Consider the following 19,581-nt stretch of genomic DNA (forward strand, 5'->3'; position numbering starts at 1 on the left):
TACAAAATACAAAAACAATAATATAACCCGATAATCACAATCCTATCTATCATTATGCATCCCCTATTACCTTTTGGTCAAAGTCAGGCATATATCTCTTTCATTCATATCTTTCTCCCCCCCCCCCAGATTCCCGGGAGGGGCATCCAAGAAAAACAAAACACTAACACACAGAACAAAAACAAAACAAAACAACAACAACAAAAAAAAAACAAAAAAAAAAAAAGGAGGAAAAAAAAAAAAAAAAAAAAATGAAAAGGAAAAAGGGTCGAAAATCAAAAGTCAAAAGTTTCCTCGCCCCCAACCCCTCTCTACAATTCTGTATTTTCCCAAATAGCTATACACATACCACTTTAACGTTCTCGATCTTCTTCTATAACGTTCGACCCAACCCTCCTTAAGCCTCTCCTCTGGAGTCCGTATAGGTCTTCCAGGGTATCCACGTTCTTAAGTATTTTCCTTTTTGATATTGTGCTGTCAGGACTAGCTCTTCTAATTTGCTTATTTCCTTAACTCTACCAATCCACATCTCCACTGTTGGTGGGCTTGATGACTTCCACATCTTTGTTATACATGCCTTTGCAGCATCTAAGAGGTGGCGTATAATTGTTTCCCTGTAGTCTTTTTCTGATATTTGATTTAAATGTAGAAGGTAGAATTCTGGATCTTCAGGAATCTCATATTTTGAACAGAGCTGAAGAGCTCTTTTAATCTCTAACCAAAAACTCCTCAACCTTGGGCAGTCCCAAAATATATGTAACATCGTTCCTTTGCTTTCCTGGCACCTCCAGCATTTATCCGTTACCTCTGAGAAAGTGGTATTTTGACCCCTTTCACACTGGGGCTGCCAGTGCATTTGCAGTAAAGCAGAGCACTTTTAACCTCAAACAAAACTCCTGTGTTGTGGCACTTCCGAAGTGCTTTTTAGGCACTTTCGGAAGCGTTGCCCATTCATTGCAATGGGCAGGTATATTTGGGAGCACTGTATACAGCGTTCCCAAACCGTCCCAAAGATGCTGCTTTCAGGACTTTTCCGGACGTCCCGCAAGCGCACCCCCCCAGTGTGAAAGCACCCATTGCAATGATTAATAAAACCCTACGTCACCAAGTGCGTGCTCTGGTCAACCAAACAAAACCTTCTCCAAAAAGGGCGCTCGATACAAAGTGTATTTGTTCTTATATAGGGGTTGAGAAACCTCAAGCTTTGGGCTACAAACATCTAGCCTTAGGCCCCGTACACACGACCGAGTTTCTCGGCAGAATTCAGCCAGAAACTCGATCGGACCTGAATTCTGCCGAGAAACCCGGCCGTGTGTACACTTTCGGCCAAGGAAGTCGACGAGTTCCTCGTCGAGCCAAATAGAGAACATGTTCTCTATTTCCTCGTTGTTCAATGAGGAAAGTTGGCTCGCCGAGATCCTTGGCGGCTTCACACAGAACTCGACGAGCAAAGCGATGAGTTTTGCCCGTCGAGTTACTTGGTCGTGTGTACGGGGCCTCACAGTTTTATGGTGGATACTAGGATTTTTTTTTTTACATATATATTCATGAATATTCGTGCATAATTAACCACTTGCCGACCGCGCCATAGGCATTTTACTGCTACAGCGCGGTCGAGTTACTGTGACAGGACGTCCCTGGGACGTCCTCCCAGAATGCTTCACTCGCGCGCCCCCTGGGGCGCGCTCCTGGAATCATCCGTGAGCGCCGGGTCTAGAAGACCCGGCGCATCACGGATCGCGGTGATGATAGCGGCCGTTTACCACGTGATCGCTCCGTCAAATGACAGAGCGATCACTTGTAAACAAACCTCCCTCTCCTCTCTGTACCGATCGGTACAGTGTGATAGGAGGGGGGGGGGGGGCGCGGGGTGTCAGCAGCAGCAGTGAGGGCTGGATCTGTGACAACTGCAGTCACAGATCCAGCCATCCATCCATCCCAGCTCAGCTATCCCTGCGCAATACTCTGCAATACCCCAATACTCTGCAATACCCCAATACTCTGCAATACCCTGCGCAATACTCTGCAATACCCCAATACTCTGCAATACCCCAATATTCTGCAATAACCCAATACTCTGCAATACCCCAATACTTTGCAATACCCTGCACAATACTCTGCAATACCCCAATACTTTGCAATACCCTGCGCAATACTCTGCAATACCCCAATACTCTGCAATACCCTGCGCAATACTCTGCAATACCCTGCGCAATACTCTGCAATACCCCAATACTCTGCAATACACTGCGCAATACCCCAATACTCTGCAATACCCTGCGCAATACTCTGCAATACCCCAATACTCTGCAATACCCTGCGCAATACTCTGCAATTCCCCAATACCCTGCGCGATAATCTACAATACCCCAGTACTCTGCAATACCCTGCGCGATACTCTGCAATACCCCAATACTCTGCAATACCCTGCGCGATACTCTGCAATACCCCAATACTCTGCAATACCATGCGCGATACTCTGCAATACCCCAATACTCTGCAATGCCCCAAAACTCCGCAATACCCCAATACTCACTCTGCAATACCCCAATACTCCGCAATACCCCAATACTCTGCAATACGTCCCCCCCTCCTGCCACCCTCCGGTGCTTTTACAGACTCACTGCTACGATCGAAGCCAGGATAATTTTTTTTTCAGTCTTCCCAGCCTAGATGTGAGATGTGGGGTCTTATTGACCCCGTATCTCACTGTAAAGAGGACCTGTCATGCTATATTCCTATTACAAGGGATGTTTACATTCCTTGCAATAGGAATAAAAGTGATAAAAAAATGTATTTTTGGGGAAAAAAAGTGTCAAAATCAAGTAAATAAAGTAAAATGAACAATAATTTCCCGCCCACATATGAAAACGGTGTTCAAGCTACACATGTGAGGTATCGCTGTGAACGTTAGAGCGAGAGCAATCATTTTGACCCTAGACCTCCTCTGTAACTAAAAACATATAACCAATAAAAGTAATTAAAGCGTCGCCTATGGGGATTTTTAAGTAGCAAAGTTTGGCGCCATTCCATGAGTGTGCACAATTTTGAAGTGTGACATGTTGGGTATCTATTTACTCGACGTAACTTCATCTTTCACATTATGAAAAAAAATTGGGCTAACTTTACTGTTTTTTTTTTTTAAGCACAAAACAGTTTTTTTTAAAAAACACGCGTTCAAAAAATTTCTGCGAAAATACCATGCAAGATAAAAAGTTGTAATGGCCGCCATTGTATTCTCTAGGGTCTTTGCTAAAAAAGCATATATAATGTTTTTGGGTTCTATGTAATTTTCTAGCAAATAAATGATGATTTTTCCATGTAGGAGAGAAATGTCAGAATTGGCCTGGGTGCTCCAGAACGCCTGATGGTGCTCCCTGCATGTTGGGCCTCTGTATGTGGCCATGCTGTGTAAAAGTCTCACACATGTGGTATCGCCATACTCGGGAGGAATAGCAGAATGTGTTTTGGGGTGTAATTTGTGGTATGCATATGCTGTGTGTGAAAAATAACCTGCTAATATGACAGAAACTAGATATTTTTTTTTTTACAGAATTTTCAGTCGTTTTTCTTTTATAGCGCAAAAAATAAAAAACCCAGAGGTGATCAAATACCACCAAAAGAAAGCTCCATTTGTGTGAAAAAAGGACAAAAAGTTCAAATGGGTACAATGTTGTATGACTGAGTAATTGTCATTCAAATTGTGAGAGCACCGAAAGCTGAAAATTGGTCTGGTCAGGAAGGGGGTTTAAGTGCCCATTGGTCAAGTGGTTAAGCTATACCCAGTGTTTGAAAAAAGTACCATTGTTAAACTAAACACAATATTGACAGTATTAAAAAGATTTTGTTATCTCAAACCCAAGGTAAGTAATGGGTAGTTAATTGAAGAAGGATATGCTGAGAAGTGCCCTAAAAATGGGAAGGGCAGGAGGGTGTTGAATGCGATTTAATGCGCAGACTCACGAACATGAGGTGAGCTGGGAAAAGTCAGCCCAGTGACGTGTAGTACTGCACACTGAACCGACAAAGAGCATGTGTGAGTGGGCTGCTTAAAGCGGGACTTCACCTTAAAAAAAATGTCTAACATTACATCCAGCTCACTACCGACATTGACAGTATGCAGATCTTTTTTTTTTTTGCTGTACATACCTCGTAAAGCTATTTTCTTAGCCGGCTTCCGGGTAGTGAATCCCGCGGGAGTGGGCATTCCTATGCCACAGTTAGTGATTGACATGATGACAAACACTACCCCCCCTCGTCGCATAAGGAGCGTCACGAGTTGCCGAAAGAAGCCGAACGTCGGGTCGGCGCTATACTGCGCCTGCGCACCGATGTTCGGCTTCTTTCGGCAACTCGTGACGCTCCTTATGCGACGGGGGGGTAGTGTTTGTCATCATGTCAATCACTAACTGCTGCATAGGAACGCCCACTCCCGCGGGAGGCACTACCCGGAAGCCGGCTAAGAAAATAGCTTTACAAGGTATTACAGCAAAAAATAAATAAAAAAATCGGCATACTAACAATGTCGGTAGTGAGCTGGATGTAATGTTAGAAATTTGTTTTTAGGGTGAACCCCCGCTTTAAATACCCTCCGGGCTCCTCCCATAAACTCAGGCCACCAAATTGGCCTTCTTATATATAGTTTAACACTGGATGTTTTTTTGAGAACACTGTATATAGCTTAATTATGCATGAATATATGTAAAAAAAATCCTAGTATCACCATATAAGGCTAGATTTTTATAGCCCATAGCTCAAAGTTTATCATACTCCTATATAAAAACACACACATTTTATATCGAGTACCCTTTTTACCAACATATTTCTCAGTAGAGACCTTCCTTTCCACCAGTATAGACCCCCCTCCAGTTCAGACCTCCTTTCTCCCAAGCAGGATAGAATCCCCCCAGAAAAGACCCCCCCCCCTCCTCACTAGTACAGCCCCCTCCAGTGCAGATCTCCTCCCTCCTGACCAGTACAGATCCCCCTTCCAGGACAGACTTCCTCCCTCCCTACCAGTACAGACCTCCTCTTTCCCCACCAGTACAGACTCCCCCCCAGCAAAAGCCCTCTTTTTCCCCAGTAGAATGTCCCTTTCCAGTACAGACTCTCTCCCAACCAGTACAGACTCCCACTCCAGTAGAGACTCCTCTTCCAGTACAGACCTCTTCTCTCCCCACCAGTACCGACTCCCCCTCAAAACACAAGCCCTCTTCTTCCCCAGTAGAATGTCCCTTTCCAGTACAGACTCTCTACCAACCAGTACAAACCCCCACTCCAGTAGAGACCCCTCTTCCAGTACAGACCTCCTCCTTCCCCACTAGTAACAACCGCCTCCTACCCCAGTCACCATTAGCAGAGACCCTTCCTACTGTAAAGACCTTTACCTTCCCACGAGTACAGACCCACCTTTCAATATAAACCCCTTCCACCCTACTAGTACAATCCTCTTTCAGTACAGATTTCTTCCCTCCCCACAGTATAGACCCCCTTCCATTACAGACCCCCATCTCTCCCTAGCAGTACAGAGCTCCCCTCCCTCCCCACCAGTTCAGACCCCCCTCTCACCCCAGCAGTACAGAAACCCCTCTCCATCTCCACCATTATAGGCCAACCCTCCAGTACAGACCTCCTTCCTTCCCACCAGTACAGCCTCCCTCTCCAGTACAGACCTACCCCCTCCCTCCAGTACAGACCTCAAACCTCCTGGCTGGAGCCAAGTAGAAGCTTCCATCAGCTTGCTGTTAAAACTCAGCAAATCCTGTGGTAAGCCCATTAATACATCAAGTCATTCATATGCAAATTCCTTTAGCATTTGCATATGCATGACTTCATCTGTGTGCACAGTCTACAATGGTGAGCCTTTCTACCACTCTTTTACACTTGACAGTAGGAGCAGGTTCAAAATGCAGGACAGCGCCGCACGATCAGGGACTGTTAGGAAACATGTATGAGTGATGACTTATGTGCATGCTTATTGCCTCTTTAAAGTGGAGGTTCACCCTAAAAACAAGTATATACCATTCAATCCTGCATACTGCCGAAAAAATTCTGAATTACCACCCCCTCTCCGTCAGTCCTACTAGCTTAGGGGGGTGTATTTTTCCATTATCTGTGCCCCTTTCTGATGATCATGTGCTGGTTGGAGCTGAGGGAATATTTCTTCAGTTTCGGGTGCATGCCCATTCAGCTCCGCTCGCATGTTCTTCTGCCTTGGCTCAAGTCCCAGCCAGCCGTCTGCCAGCTTATCTCCTTGCCTTCCCTGGTGGACTTCCTCCGCTCGCCACCCAGTAGTAGCCGGGGCCCGGAGAGTAAGGCCCCATACACACGATAGAATTTATCCGCGAATACGGTCCAGCGGACCGTTTCCGCGGATAAATCCTCTAGAGGATTTCAGCAGATTTTAATGCGATGGAGTGTACTCACCATCGCATTGAAATCCGCGCCGAAATCCTCTGGCGATGACGTGTCGCGCCGTCGCATGCGTCGAATCATTACGGATCCATCCGTTGGGATGGACTCCAGCAGATGGATATGTTCTGCATGTCAGCAAATATTCGATCTGCTGGAATCCATCCCAGGGGAGATATATCCGCGGAAACAGATCCGCTGGCGTGTACACACCATAGGATCTATCCGCTGAAACCCATTTGCTGGGATTTATCTGCGGATGGATTCTATGGTGTGTACGGGGCCTAAGACTTGAGAGGCTGTGAGGTGGGCAGTGGCGGCAACGGGCAGAGAGTCGCTGATTTCCGCCATTGCTAGTAAAAATAAAAAATATGTCCCCGGATTTCATTTAAAAAAATCTGGTCACCTTACTCTAGGGGGGGCACGCGCCGCCGTGTCACTGGGGACCCGATGCGTGTGCCCAGTAACTGAGCAGGACCATGGATCTCTGTATGTAAACAGAGATCCATGTCCTGTCAGGGAGAGGAGACCGATGGTGTGTCCCTTGTACATAGGGACACAGATCGGTCACCTCCCCCAAGTCATTAGCCTAAACTGAGGAAAAAATGAGTTTTTTTTAAAAAAGATGATATTTATTATAGCAAAAAGTAAAAAATATTGTGTTTTTTTCAAACTTGTCCCTCTTCTTTTGTATATAACGCAATAAATAAAAACCGCAGAGGTGATCTAATACCACCAAAAGAAAGCTCTATTTGTGGGGAAAATTTTTTAAACATTTCATTTGGGTACAGTGTTGCATGACTGCGCAATTGTAATTCAAATTGTGACAGCGCTGAAAGCTGAAAAATGGCTTGGGCAGGAAGGGGGTGAAAGTGCTCAGTAGGCAAGTGGTTAAAGTACTTGAGAAATACACAGAAAAACAGGACATTAAAGCACTTCCTCTTTACTGCTGCTTTATTTTTGGATGAAAGGTGCCGTTAAGAAATGAGTGGTGAGTAGACATACCACAGATCACAGATTGGATATGTTAAATGTATTTGTGCTGGGTTTGTCAGGATCTTATAGTGGTATTAAATCCAAAAGCAAACATTTATTATATTGCACCCTACCAATTCTTAGCTATCATAGCAGTATTTGTTTTCTTTTTTTAGGCTTGCTTTCTTCCATTTTCATTTGGTAATTTGGTCAGTAAAGCCCTGTACACACGATCGGATATCTGATGGAATCTAATCCGATGGATTTTTTTGACGGATATCCGATGAAGCTGACTTTCATCAGTCTTGCCTACACACCATCGGTCAAAAATCCGACCGTGTCCAACGCGGTGACGTAAAACACTACGACGTACTGAGAAAAATGAAGTTCAATGCTTCCGAGCATGCGTCGACTTGATTCTGAGCATGCATGGATTTTTGACCGATTGACTTCCACACAGACAATTGTTTTTTTCTATCGGTTTTTTAACAGGTTCTATTTTTTTTTTTTACCGATGGGAAAAAAACTGATGGGGCCCACACACGATCGGTTCGTCCGATGAAAATGGTCCATCGGTCCATAAGTTTTCGGTTTTAAAAAGAACAAGCTGTTCTGCAGATGTATCATTTACAGGGATGAGACAATCCATTTAACACAGGCAGGGGTCTTTACAATGATCGTTTTATTACTTTATTTATGTAAAACCTTTATCCCAAAAGGAAAAAGATTTATGTCTGCAACCGCTTATAAAGTATTAGCTGGGGTTCAGCTTCAGTTTGTTGGTCTAAATCTAAATCTGCTAGTACATCTGACACTCCCCTCCCCCAGACTGACAATGCTGCTGTCCAAAGGTGCCCCTGTTGCTCCTTCATCAAGAGTGGAGGCACTCTAACACAGGAGGTGTACTGGCCATATCACCAGGTGACAACAGAGGATAAAAGCCTGAAACTAATGCAGCCATTACATCTAATGAACTTTAAGCTGCAATATATACAATTTTTGGTTTTGAGTTTAAAGCAGTTGTAAACTGCTGGATGTTATTATTTTTTTCTTACCCTGCAAAGTAATGTCATAATGTGCTAGTATGCATCGCATTATGTTAAATTCACCTTAAAACAAAGCCCTTCCAGCACTGAGATGTCAGAGCTGCAGGTGCTTCCATCTTCACCCGTTTTGCTTCCAGGTTCGCGGACTCCAGCTCTGTGACCGGCCGGAGCCGCAATGACGTTACTCTTGTGTATTCGTGGGCGTGGGAGCCGCCATTTACGTCACAAGTCTCCGAAGGAACATAACGGTGGCCGATCCTTCAGAGTGCATGCGCAAGTGATGTCACTGGCTGCATGTACAGTAAATATCTCCTAAACGACGCACGTTTAGGAGATATTTACACTACCTATAGGTAAGCCTTATTAGGCCTCGTACACACGACGGGACATGTCCGATGAAAATGGCGGATTTTGGTCTGATGGCTGTACACACCATCAGACCAAATTTTCCGCGGTCAGCGAACGCGGTGACGTGGCCCGCTGTCGCCGCGCCGATGACGCAGCGACGTGCGTGACCCTGGAAGGTCAATGCTTCCACACATGCGTTGAATCACTTCGACGCATGCAAGGGCTTTCGGCCGAGCGGACATGTCCGGTGAGTCGTACAGACGACCGAACATGTCCGACAGACAGGCTTCCAGCGGACATGTTTCTTAGCATGCTAAGAAACATTTGTCCGCTGGGAAACTGTCCGATCCGCCGGAAAATTGTCCGGTCGGCCGTACAGACGACCGAACATCACCGCGGAAACTGGTCCGCGGACCAGTTTCAGCAGACATGTTCGGTCGTGTGTTCGAGGCCTTATAGGTTTTTATAGCTTATATTCAGGTCGGCTTATACTGGAGTATATACAGTGTATGCAACTGGGACAGTCAGTGTGAACTTACTTTTTGATAACCGAGTTGTACACGCACAAATTACAGCGAAGGAGATGATTGCCACTAAAATGATAATGCCTCCGAACAACAGAAGCCAAAAGTACTGCCTATACCATGGCATCGCTATCAACGTTTCCGCTGTAAAAGACAGTAAGAATAATCAATTATTAAATACACCTCAAAATATGACATAGAACATGCTCTTTACAGGTCAACAATATCATTGTGTACAAGGTTTGCTCATAGAGAAACTGCTTCCTGAGATCCTGAGACACAGACTGGGACATTTTGGCAGACAGGTCCCAAAAACACAAAATACTAGTGTAGGTATGGTCAAGGTACGTAGTAAATTTATTTGTACATACCGGGCAAGCAGGGCCGGATTCCAGACAAGCCCACCGAGGCCAGGCCTCGGGGCGGCAGTGGGTGCAGGGGCAGTGCCGGTGCCGTGGCAACAAGGGGCAGGGATGGAAAGTCCAAAGCAAACAGGAAAAGGGAGTTACCGCTTCAGGTGGGTATGCTGAACAATCAATGACTTCTCAGGAGATCAAGGGTGCCGGCAATGCACAAGGCAAAATGTAGAGGCTAGAAAATGGACAGCTGCACTCCAAAAAACCCTTAGGTTGTCTTTATTGTAAAACGGATGGAAAATGCACTACAAAATACAGCAAAAATGGGGATAGCAGTCAATCCCCATTTTTGCTGTATTTTGTAGTGCATTTTCCATCCGTTTTACAATAAAGACAACCTAAGGGGCAGGGATGGACTGACCGGTGGGCCAATGGGCTCAGTGGGCCGGTTACAGCGGCCGCATAATCTGCATCAGAGGTCTTCGGTGATATACCCGTCAATCACCGACAGCTGGCGCCTGACGTGTAGATCAAGATTTAGCCAGCATGCAGAGTAGCGCAGGAAGCGTGTGTAATAAGTTCTCTCTCATGTCACTCTGATCCCCGGCAGCCCCTCCTCTCTTCTCGTCCATTCCTATTTGCTTGTGATATCATCTGGGATGGACGAGAATAGAGGAGAGGCCGCCGGGGAGCAGAGTGACATGAGAGAGAACTTATTACACACGCTTCCTGCGCTACTCTGCATGCTGGCTGGTAAACGATGTGCCCCATAATGTGCAATATGCCCTGATGTGCCATGTGCCTTAATGTGCCATGTGCCCTGATGTGCCCCGTGCCTGATGTGCCCTGTGCCCTGATGTGCCCCGATGTGCTGTGCCTCAATGTGGTGTGCCCTGTGCTTTGATGGGCCCTGAAGTGCTGTGCCCTGTACCCTGATGTGATGTGCCCTGTACGTGTTGTGCCCTGATGCGCTCCGTGTCCTGATGTGCTGGGCTCAGTACCCTGATGTGCTGTGCCCTGTACCCTGATGTGCTGTGCCCTGTACCCTGATGTGCTGTGACCTGATGTACTGTGCCCTGATGTGCTAAGCTCTATACCATGCCTGATGTGCACTGTACCCTGATGTGTTGTGCCCTGGGCCGGTCTGGATGAAGGCCCCCTACGTGATTGTGTTTGTGTGTGTGTGTGGGGGGGGGTGGCGGCATTGAAGGACCCGGCCTTGGGGCGGCAAAGGGAGTAAATCCGGGCCTGCGGGCAAGTCCAAGTTCTGCAACTGGATAAAGGAGATCTGAAATTATTTGAAATATGAAAAAAACGGGCCCTTTAAGAATTTTTTTTTCCTTAAAATGCGTCGCCCCCTCTGCCTCTCGCAAATAACATACATTCATGCATTGCATGAATGTATGTTATTGTGGCCAGCTGCCGCTGGTCTATTCAGATGGCGCCGCCCCCTCTGGCTCTTGCAAATAACATACATTCATGCATTGCATGAATGTATGTTATTGTGGCCAGCTGCCGCTGGTCTATTCAGATGGCCGGACCTTGGCTGCCGGCTAACTGAATAACGGCAGCTGGTTGGCTGTGCCGCTGGCTCTGATAGGCTTTCCTATTACAGCCCTCGTCTCCCGGATGTCTTATCCTCGGAACGTACGGGGGGTGCGTTCCTTGGATAAGACTGACGGCCGTCTCAGCCAATCAGGTTCCCTGATTCTGGTTATCGGTAACCTGATTGGCTGAAGCGTCACCAAGGCGGGAGAAGACATCGAGGGACATGGAAGGAGTAAGGTGAGTGCATTTTACAGGGCACAGCGGCGACAATGGGCACAGAGGCGACAAAGGGCACAGTGGCATCAATGGGTACAGTGGTGACAAAGGGCACAGTGGTGACAATGGGCACAGTGGCAACAATTAAAGGGCACAGTGACATGCACAGTGGCAAAAATGGGCACAGTGGTGACAATGGGCACAGTGGCAACAATTAAAGGGCACAGTGACATGCACAGTGGCAAAAATGGGCACAGTGGTGACAATGGGCACAGTGGCAACAATTAAAGGGCACAGTGACATGCACAGTGGCATCAATGGGCACAGTGGTGACAATGGGCACAGTGGTGACAATGGGCACAGTGGCAACAATTTAAGGGCACAGTGACATGCACAGTGGCATCAATGGGCACAGTGGTGACAATGGGCACAGTGGCAACAATTAAAGGGCACAATGACATGCACAGTGGCAACAATGGGCACAGTGGCGACAATTAAAGGGCACAGTGGTGACAATTGGCACAGTGGCAACAATTGAGGGGCACAGTGGCTGCGTTTGATGGCATGGCGCAGTGGTGACAATTGATGGCACAGTGGCTGTGTTTGATGGCATGGCACCGTGACTGCGTTTGATGGCATGGAACAGTGACTGCGTTTTATGGCATGGCACAGTGGTGCGAATTGATGGCATATTGACTGCATTTGATGGCATGGCACAGTGGTGATAATTGATGCCACAGTGGCTGTGTTTGATGGCATGGCACAGTGACTACATTTGATGGCATGGCACAGTGGTGACAATTGATGGCACAGTGGCTGCGTTTGATGGCATGGCACAGTGGTGACAATTGATGGCACAGTGGCTGGATTTGATGGGCACAGTGAGGCTGCAATTTTTTTTTTCCGTTTGCGCCCCCCTAAAAATTTTGAGCACCAGCCGCCACTGGTACACAGAGTAGATAGGCGTACAAGCACAGATGGAGAAAGCATACAGGAGCAAGGGATAAGTTAAGTATTACTTGTTCCTTTAGATGTTATCAGCATATCTAAACCCAACATTTCATATTCCTGATATGGGCCTGCTGTACCATGTACTTGTATGAGAAAGTATCCTGTTCTCTTTGTATTGCTTCCTTTGTGTGACATCCCTGGTGTTCCTGACAGTCACGCTTCCCTATTAAAAAGTGACCACACTAGGCCTGAGAGCACAGCATGGCCAGTTCTCTAGCAGTGCTAGGAACCCAGTCTGCTCTCCTCAAATGATCAGATTTGTGCTGACAATCCCCCCCTCCCGAACAGCCCAATTAGTGGGAAAACTAGTGTGCTGCTATTTCTGTACTCTAACCTCTCTATGCAGATGAGAACAGAGTTTATGTAATCACTTATAAAAAAAAAGGGGGGGGGGTATTTATAATGTTTTTATATCTATACACTAATGTTTTACCTTTGATTTCTATTTTAAAGTGGAACTCCAGGAAAAAAAATCAAAACAGCACAATTGCAATAAACTATATTTAAAGAGGAAGTAAAGTCTTCCTCTGTAATTGTACCTACAGGCAGTGCTTTAACTGGGCTGGAACGCGGCGGTACTCAGTACCGCCACTTCCAAAAATGGCCCTGGAGAGTACCAGCACCTCTCCGTGCGCCCAGTACGTGGGTTTACAGTACCGGAACGCAGCCGGTGGGCTTGTCGAGTTGCGGGCCGGTAATGTGTGTCAGACAGGCAGCGCAGTCACAATAGAAACTGTATGCCGCCCCGCCGGAGCCGACTCACTGCTGCCGAGTGCTCTCCTGGCTCCCTTTCCTCTGTCCTGTCACTCCTGTCCTGTGCATTTCCTCGACCCCCCCCCCATGGAGGAGAGTTGGTTCATTCCCCGGCGTGCGCCGCGTGACGTCACGCCGGAGGCGAGGTGAGAGGAGGACTCGCGCAGGGAGCTGTGTCGGCGGCAAGGAAAGAAGCCCAAGTCACGAGGAGCCTCAGCTCAGCCTGCGTCTACAGTTCCTAGTGCTGCTACTGTCTGGATCCTGGACTCAGGACTGCAACAGAAGAAAGTAAGAAAAGAATTGACTGTATTGGAGGGAGGGGGGGTTGGACTGAGGTGACCATCAGTTTTTTAATAAAAAAATGGCAGAAAAAAATATTTTTGAGTTATTTTGAGCTTGCCTTCTCTAACTAAAAAAAACCCCCATTAATTGCAGCCTCACTGTGCCACCAAACGCAGCCACTGTGCCCATCAAACGCAGCCACTGTGCCACCATCAATTGTCGCCACTGTGCCCATCTAATGCAGCCACTGTGCCCATCACACACAGCCAAGGGTATTTTCATGTTCAGTATTGGGGGGGGAGCACCGGCGCCTAATAGAGTACCGGCACCTCTTCTGGCCCACTTAAAGCACTGCCTACAGGTAAGCCTAGATTAAGGCGTACCTGGAGGCAAGGTAAATATCTCCTAAACTTGCACCGTTATGAGATATTGCACACTGAAGAAACGGCCAAATCAGGCTGTTTCTTCAGGGCCCGTGCCGTGACCGGCGGCTCCTGCACGCATGCACAGGAGTGACGTCTTTGCGGCTCCGCCAATAACAGCGCAGAGCCCACGAACTCAGAAGTAACTCTGGGAAAGATGTCGGCCCTGTCATGTACAGGCAGACAGCTTACACTGACAGTCTGCAGGAGACCTGCATGGCACCAGCGAACCTGTGATAGCTGGTGCAATGCTTTCCAGGGTCCTAAAAAAAAAATGTAAATGCACTTTTTTTACCTTTTTATTAAAATAGTAAACATGTCATACATACAGTACCTGCTCCATGCAATGGTTTTGCACAGCACAGCCCTGATCCCCCCCCCCCCTTCTGAGGTTTCCCACCAGTGCTCCAGGCTCCTCCTCTATGGCAAGTTCCCCCATGCAAAGACACTTTCTATCGGGGCACTTTTGCAGGCTCATTCCCAAGCCGCACGGTCTGGGTCCATTGACATGCATGGTTTACATCCACTGCTCCACAGAGAAGAATGGAGGGTTCGATTGGGTCTGGCTTTAAATGGACAGCCGGACCCTATCAGACCTCTTGTGTGAAAGGCTGGATGACAGGTCTGTGCCCGCTCTGTCGGTTTAAACCCAACTGCCCTCTGATCCGATCCGGCTAGAAGGAGGGGAACAGATACTCTTCCATTTTTTTTTTGCTGGATCGCATCAGACCCAGAGGTAGCCAGGTGTAAATGGACACACCGTTTACATCCACTGCTCCATAGAGGAGAATGGAGGGTTCAATTGGGTCTGGCTATACGAATAGACAGCAGGACCCGATCGAACCTCTCATCTGAAAGAGGTCTATGAGTGAAAGGCAGGATCATCCTTTAAAGTTACTAAGCAATAAGATGTGTCATTGATTGATTGCTTTTAGACAGTGAATAGTATTGTCTTATGCTCTGTTACTATATACAGTATATACTATACAGTGGGTATAAAAAGTCTACACACTCCTGTTGAAATGTCACGTTTCTGTGATGTAAAAAAATTAGACAAAGATAAATAATTTTAGAACTTTTTCCACCTTTAATGTGACCTATAAACTGTACACCTCAATTGAAAAACAAAATGAAATCCCTTGGTGGGTCCGCAGAGAGCTTCCAAAGCATCAGAGGGATCTCATTGTTAAATGGTATCAGCAGTAGTGTATTTAGGTTTTGTGCTGCCCTAGGCCTGACTAAACTCATGCACCCCCTAATTTAAATATGACCCACCCCCTGTCAAGGCCACACCCATTGCTGTTTAAGACCCGCCCTGAATTTTTTGAGTGGGGACACTAGTTACGAGGGCCTGGGGCGGGGGGGGGCAATGGATTACCTTAATTTGCATAGATTTCCTCTCACTTCCTGTTTGGCTATGGGGCAGAAAGTGAAGGGAAATCTCTGCAATGGGACATGAATGGTAAAAAATAAACTGACGGGCTATAACCCTCCCTTACTCTATCCAAAATGAAAAAAAAGTGTTGCCTATAGTTCTACTTTAAGCACAACTTTCTAAAATGTTATGGAGAGGACTAAGAAAATATAACCATGCCAATGGTGCAGCAGAAAACATATAGCACAGTGAGAAAGGTTTGTGGTCCAGGATGATGGGACAATCAAAATTAGAAGCAGAGCCCCCCACAGTTGCGGAATGCCAGCCCCCCGCATACCGGAAGCAGTACAGCCGCTTTATGGGGACGCTAGACTAATTAGCCTCTTAGCCCAGTCAGCCCCATAAGTATGGTGCTACACTAACAGTGTAGCGCAAGCTGGCGGGGACCTATTCCGTGCTGCCCCCCTGCAAAGTGCTGCCCTAAGCCTGGGCCTTGTTGGCCTAGGCCAGGATACAACGTTGGGTATCAGTCAAGAGAAGGGTACAAAAGAATTTCCAATGCATTCGATATACCCTGGAACACAGTGAAGACAGTCATCATCAAGCGGAGAAAATATGGCATAACAGTGACATTACCAAGAACTGGACGTCCCTCCAAAATTGACGGAAAGACGAGAAGAAAACTGGCCAGGGAGGTTCTCAAGAGGCCTACAGCTAGATTAAAGGAGCTGCAGGAATATCTGGCAAGTACTGGCTGTGTGGTACATGTGACAACAATCTACTGCATTCTTCATATATCTGGGCTAAAGGGTAGAGTGGCAAGACTGAAGCCTTTTCTTACCGAGGAAAACATCCAAGCCCTGCTAAATTTTGCACAACTGAAGTCTCCCAAAAGCATGTGGGAAAATGTATTATGGTCTGATGAAACCAAGATTAAACATTTTGGCCATAATTCCAAAAGATATGTTTGGCGCAAACACAACAGTGCACATCACCAAAAGAACACCATACCCACAGTGAAGCATGGTGGTGGAAGCATCATGCTTTGGGGCTGTTTTTCTTCAGCTGGAACAGGGACATTACTCAAGGTGGATGGAATTATGAACAGTTCCAAATACCAGTCAATATTGGCACAAAACCTTCAGGCTTGTGCTAGGAAGCTGAACATGAAGAGGAACTTCATCTTTCAGCATGTCAACGACCAAAAGCATACATCCAAATCAACAAAGCAATGGCTTTACCAGAAAAAGATTAACGTTTTGGAATTGCCCAGACCTGAATCCCATTGAAAATGTGTGGGGTGATCTGAAGAGGGCTGTGCACAGGAGATGCCCTTGTAATCTGACAGATTTTTTTTGCAAAGAAGAGTGGGCAAATATTGCCAAGTCAAGATGTGCCATGCTGATAGACTCATACCCAAAAAGACTGAGTGCTGGAATAAAATTAAAATATGCTTCAACAAAGTATTAGTTTAAGGGGGTGCACACTTATGCAACCATATTATTATTATTATTATTATTTTTTTCCTCCACCTAAAAGATTTCAGTTTGTTTTTCAATTGAGTTATACATTTTATAGGTCACATTAACCACTTCCCGACCGCCGCATGTAGATATACGTCGGCAGAATGGCACAGACAGGCACATCAACGTACCTGTACGTGCCTGCCTAGACGTGGGTCGGGGGTCCGATCGGGACCCCCCCCCCGCTACATGCGGCGGTCAGGTTCCCTTGGGGAGCGATCCGGGACGACGGCGCGGCTATTTGTTTATAGCCGCTCCGTCGCGATCGCTCCCGGAGCTGAAGAACGGGGAGAGCCGTATGTAAACACGGCTTCCCCGTGCTTCACTATGGCGCTGCATCGATCGAGTGATCCCTTATATAGGGAGACTCGATCAATGACGTCATTCCTACAGCCACACCCCCCTACAGTTGTATACACACACTAGGTGAACACTAAATCCTACAGCGCCCCCTGTGGTTAACTCCCAAACTGCAACTGTCATTTTCACAATAAAGAATGCAATTTAAATGCATTTTTTGCTGTGAAAATGACAATGGTCCCAAAAATGTGTCAAAATTGTCCGAAGTGTCCGCCATAATGTCGCAGTCATGAAAAAAAATCGCTGATCGCCGCCATTAGTAGTAAAAAATAAATAATTAATAAAAATGCAATAAAACTATCCCCTATTTTGTAAACGCTATAAATTTTGCGCAAACCAACCGATAAACGCTTATTGCGATTTTGTTTACCAAAAATAGGTAGAAGAATACGTATTGGCCTAAACTGAGGAAAAAAAAATTTTTATATATGTTTTTGGGGGATATTTATTATAGCAAAAAGTAAAAAATATTGCATTTTTTTCAAAATTGTCGCTCTATTTTTGTTTACAGCGCAAAAAATAAAAACCGCAAAGGTGATCAAATACCACCAAAAGAAAGCTCTATTTGTGGGGGGAAAAAGGACGCCAATTTTGTTTGGGAGCCACGTCGCACGATTGCGCAATTGTCTGTTAAAGCGACGCAGTGCCGAATTGTAAAAACCCCTTGGGTCATGTAGCAGCATATTGGTCCGGTCCTTAAGTGGTTAAAGGTGGAAAACTTTTGAAATCATTTATCTTTGTCTCATTTTTTTACATCACAGAAACCTGACATTTTATGTGTAGACTTTTTATATCCACTGTATAAACATATTTAACTTTCTTTGAGCCTAAAAAAATGCTTTGAAAAGATATAATAACTCTGGAAATTTCAACATACAGCAAACTAATATACTCATTATTAAAACTACAGATTTCGCAAAGCACGCAAAACTGTGTTTCTTAATCTTCGGACGGATAAGAATATAAAGACTAGATTATTCCAAACATTGACATTAGTACCTATATAAACATACATTTTATGTAGCCAATAGGAAGAAAAAAAAAATAATAACTTACAATATTTTTAGCCAAGCCTTTTTGTGTGTCCACTCCAATCTTTTTAAGCTACTTCTCATTGCAGCACTATAAAGCAACTAAACTGAGAAACATGCAAGCTGGACTATATTTTGAAACAGTCACTCTGACTTCCTGTTGCTGCTATTTATGTGTAAATGACTTAAAAACATTCCATGAATTCATGATTGCATTCAATATAGCCGCTTTACTGTATGTGAAGCACAAGAGACCAGTGACACGGATCTGACCACAACTTCCACATATAGAGAACACCCAAATGTCACTAACATTTTGCCTTTATCTCTGTAATTACTGTATTAAAGAATAATTCCCTGGTGATCATGGCATCATTTTCTATTCACATTAAATGGACACTTCCGTCCTCTTTAGGGGAAGGATGAGGTTGCAGGGGTGTCAAACTCAATTTCACCGTGGGCCGCATCAGCATTATGATTGTCTGTATCTGTAAGATTAGATGTCCGGCGCATCCCCTTCCCTTTACATTAGATATCAATAGCCACCCCACCATCAGAAATTGAGTCCCCCACTCTCTGTTACATCACAGTGCACCCTTCTTTCTTTATGCTGCTGTTGGGAAGAAGTTGGATACATTGCTTGAAAGAAGAAAGTAAGGGTCTGGAGGAGGACTAGAAGATAAGGTGACCAGATTTTTAAAATGAAATCCGGGGACATATTTTTTCTTTACTAGTAATGGCAACAATCGGCGACTCTCTGCCCGTTGCCGCCTGCCTCACAGCCTGTCAAGTCTTACTCTTACTGGATGGGGAGCGGAGGCAGATCACTCCGTCAGGGAAGGCAAGGAGATAGGCAGGTGGCTGGCCGGGATTTGAGCCAAGGCAGAAGAACATGCGAGCGGAGCTGAATGGGCATACACCCGAAACTGAAGAAATATTCCCTGCGCTCCGACCAGCACATGATAATCAGAAAGGGGCACAGATAATGGAAACAATACAACCCTTCTATGCTACTAGGCACAGCGGGGCAGGGGGTGAGTAATTCTATTTTTTTGATTTTAATTCTGCACTGACTTTCTTTGAAATTGCCCCTGCCCCCTATTACATCCAATCTGGGGACAAAACCAGGGACAGACTTGGTCCTGGGACAGTGTCCTCAATCAGGGGACTGTCCCCTGAAACTGGGGATGTCTGGTCACCCTACTAGAAGAGGGCTGGAGCTCTCCTGCAGCTGTAGGAGAGGTGCGAGGGCCACCTGAAATGGCCTGGAGGGCCGGATTTGGCCCGCGGGCCTTGTGTTTGACACCTGTGGGTTAGAGGGATGAGATGTTTGCCATGGTGGGTGTGATACATTTGCCTATATGTCTCAGTTTACTGCTCCCTGCTAGCCAGGTTATTGA

General features: G+C 46.0%; 1 protein-coding gene across 6 annotated transcripts in view; it reads right to left on the reverse strand.

Annotated features, from left to right (window-relative positions):
* LOC120926585 overlaps positions 1-18,319 on the reverse strand; it is a 50,382-nt gene extending 32,063 nt beyond the window's left edge. For 2 of the 6 annotated variants that reach the window (XM_040336679.1, XM_040336680.1), the window contains exons 1-2: positions 18,207-18,319; positions 9,320-9,448 (exon numbers count right to left, since the gene is read on the reverse strand). In XM_040336679.1, the coding sequence (XP_040192613.1) occupies positions 9,320-9,431 (112 nt within the window). In that variant the 5' untranslated portion in view covers positions 9,432-9,448; positions 18,207-18,319. The remainder of the gene's footprint in view (positions 1-9,319; positions 9,449-18,206) is intronic. The other 4 variants (XM_040336683.1, XM_040336678.1, XM_040336681.1 and 1 more) reach the window with 2 other exon arrangements.
* Positions 18,320-19,581: the final 1,262 nt, after the last annotated feature.

The sequence above is a fragment of the Rana temporaria genome, chromosome 2, assembly GCF_905171775.1.
Source record: "Rana temporaria chromosome 2, aRanTem1.1, whole genome shotgun sequence".
In the NCBI taxonomy this organism is placed as follows: Eukaryota; Metazoa; Chordata; class Amphibia; order Anura; family Ranidae; genus Rana; species Rana temporaria.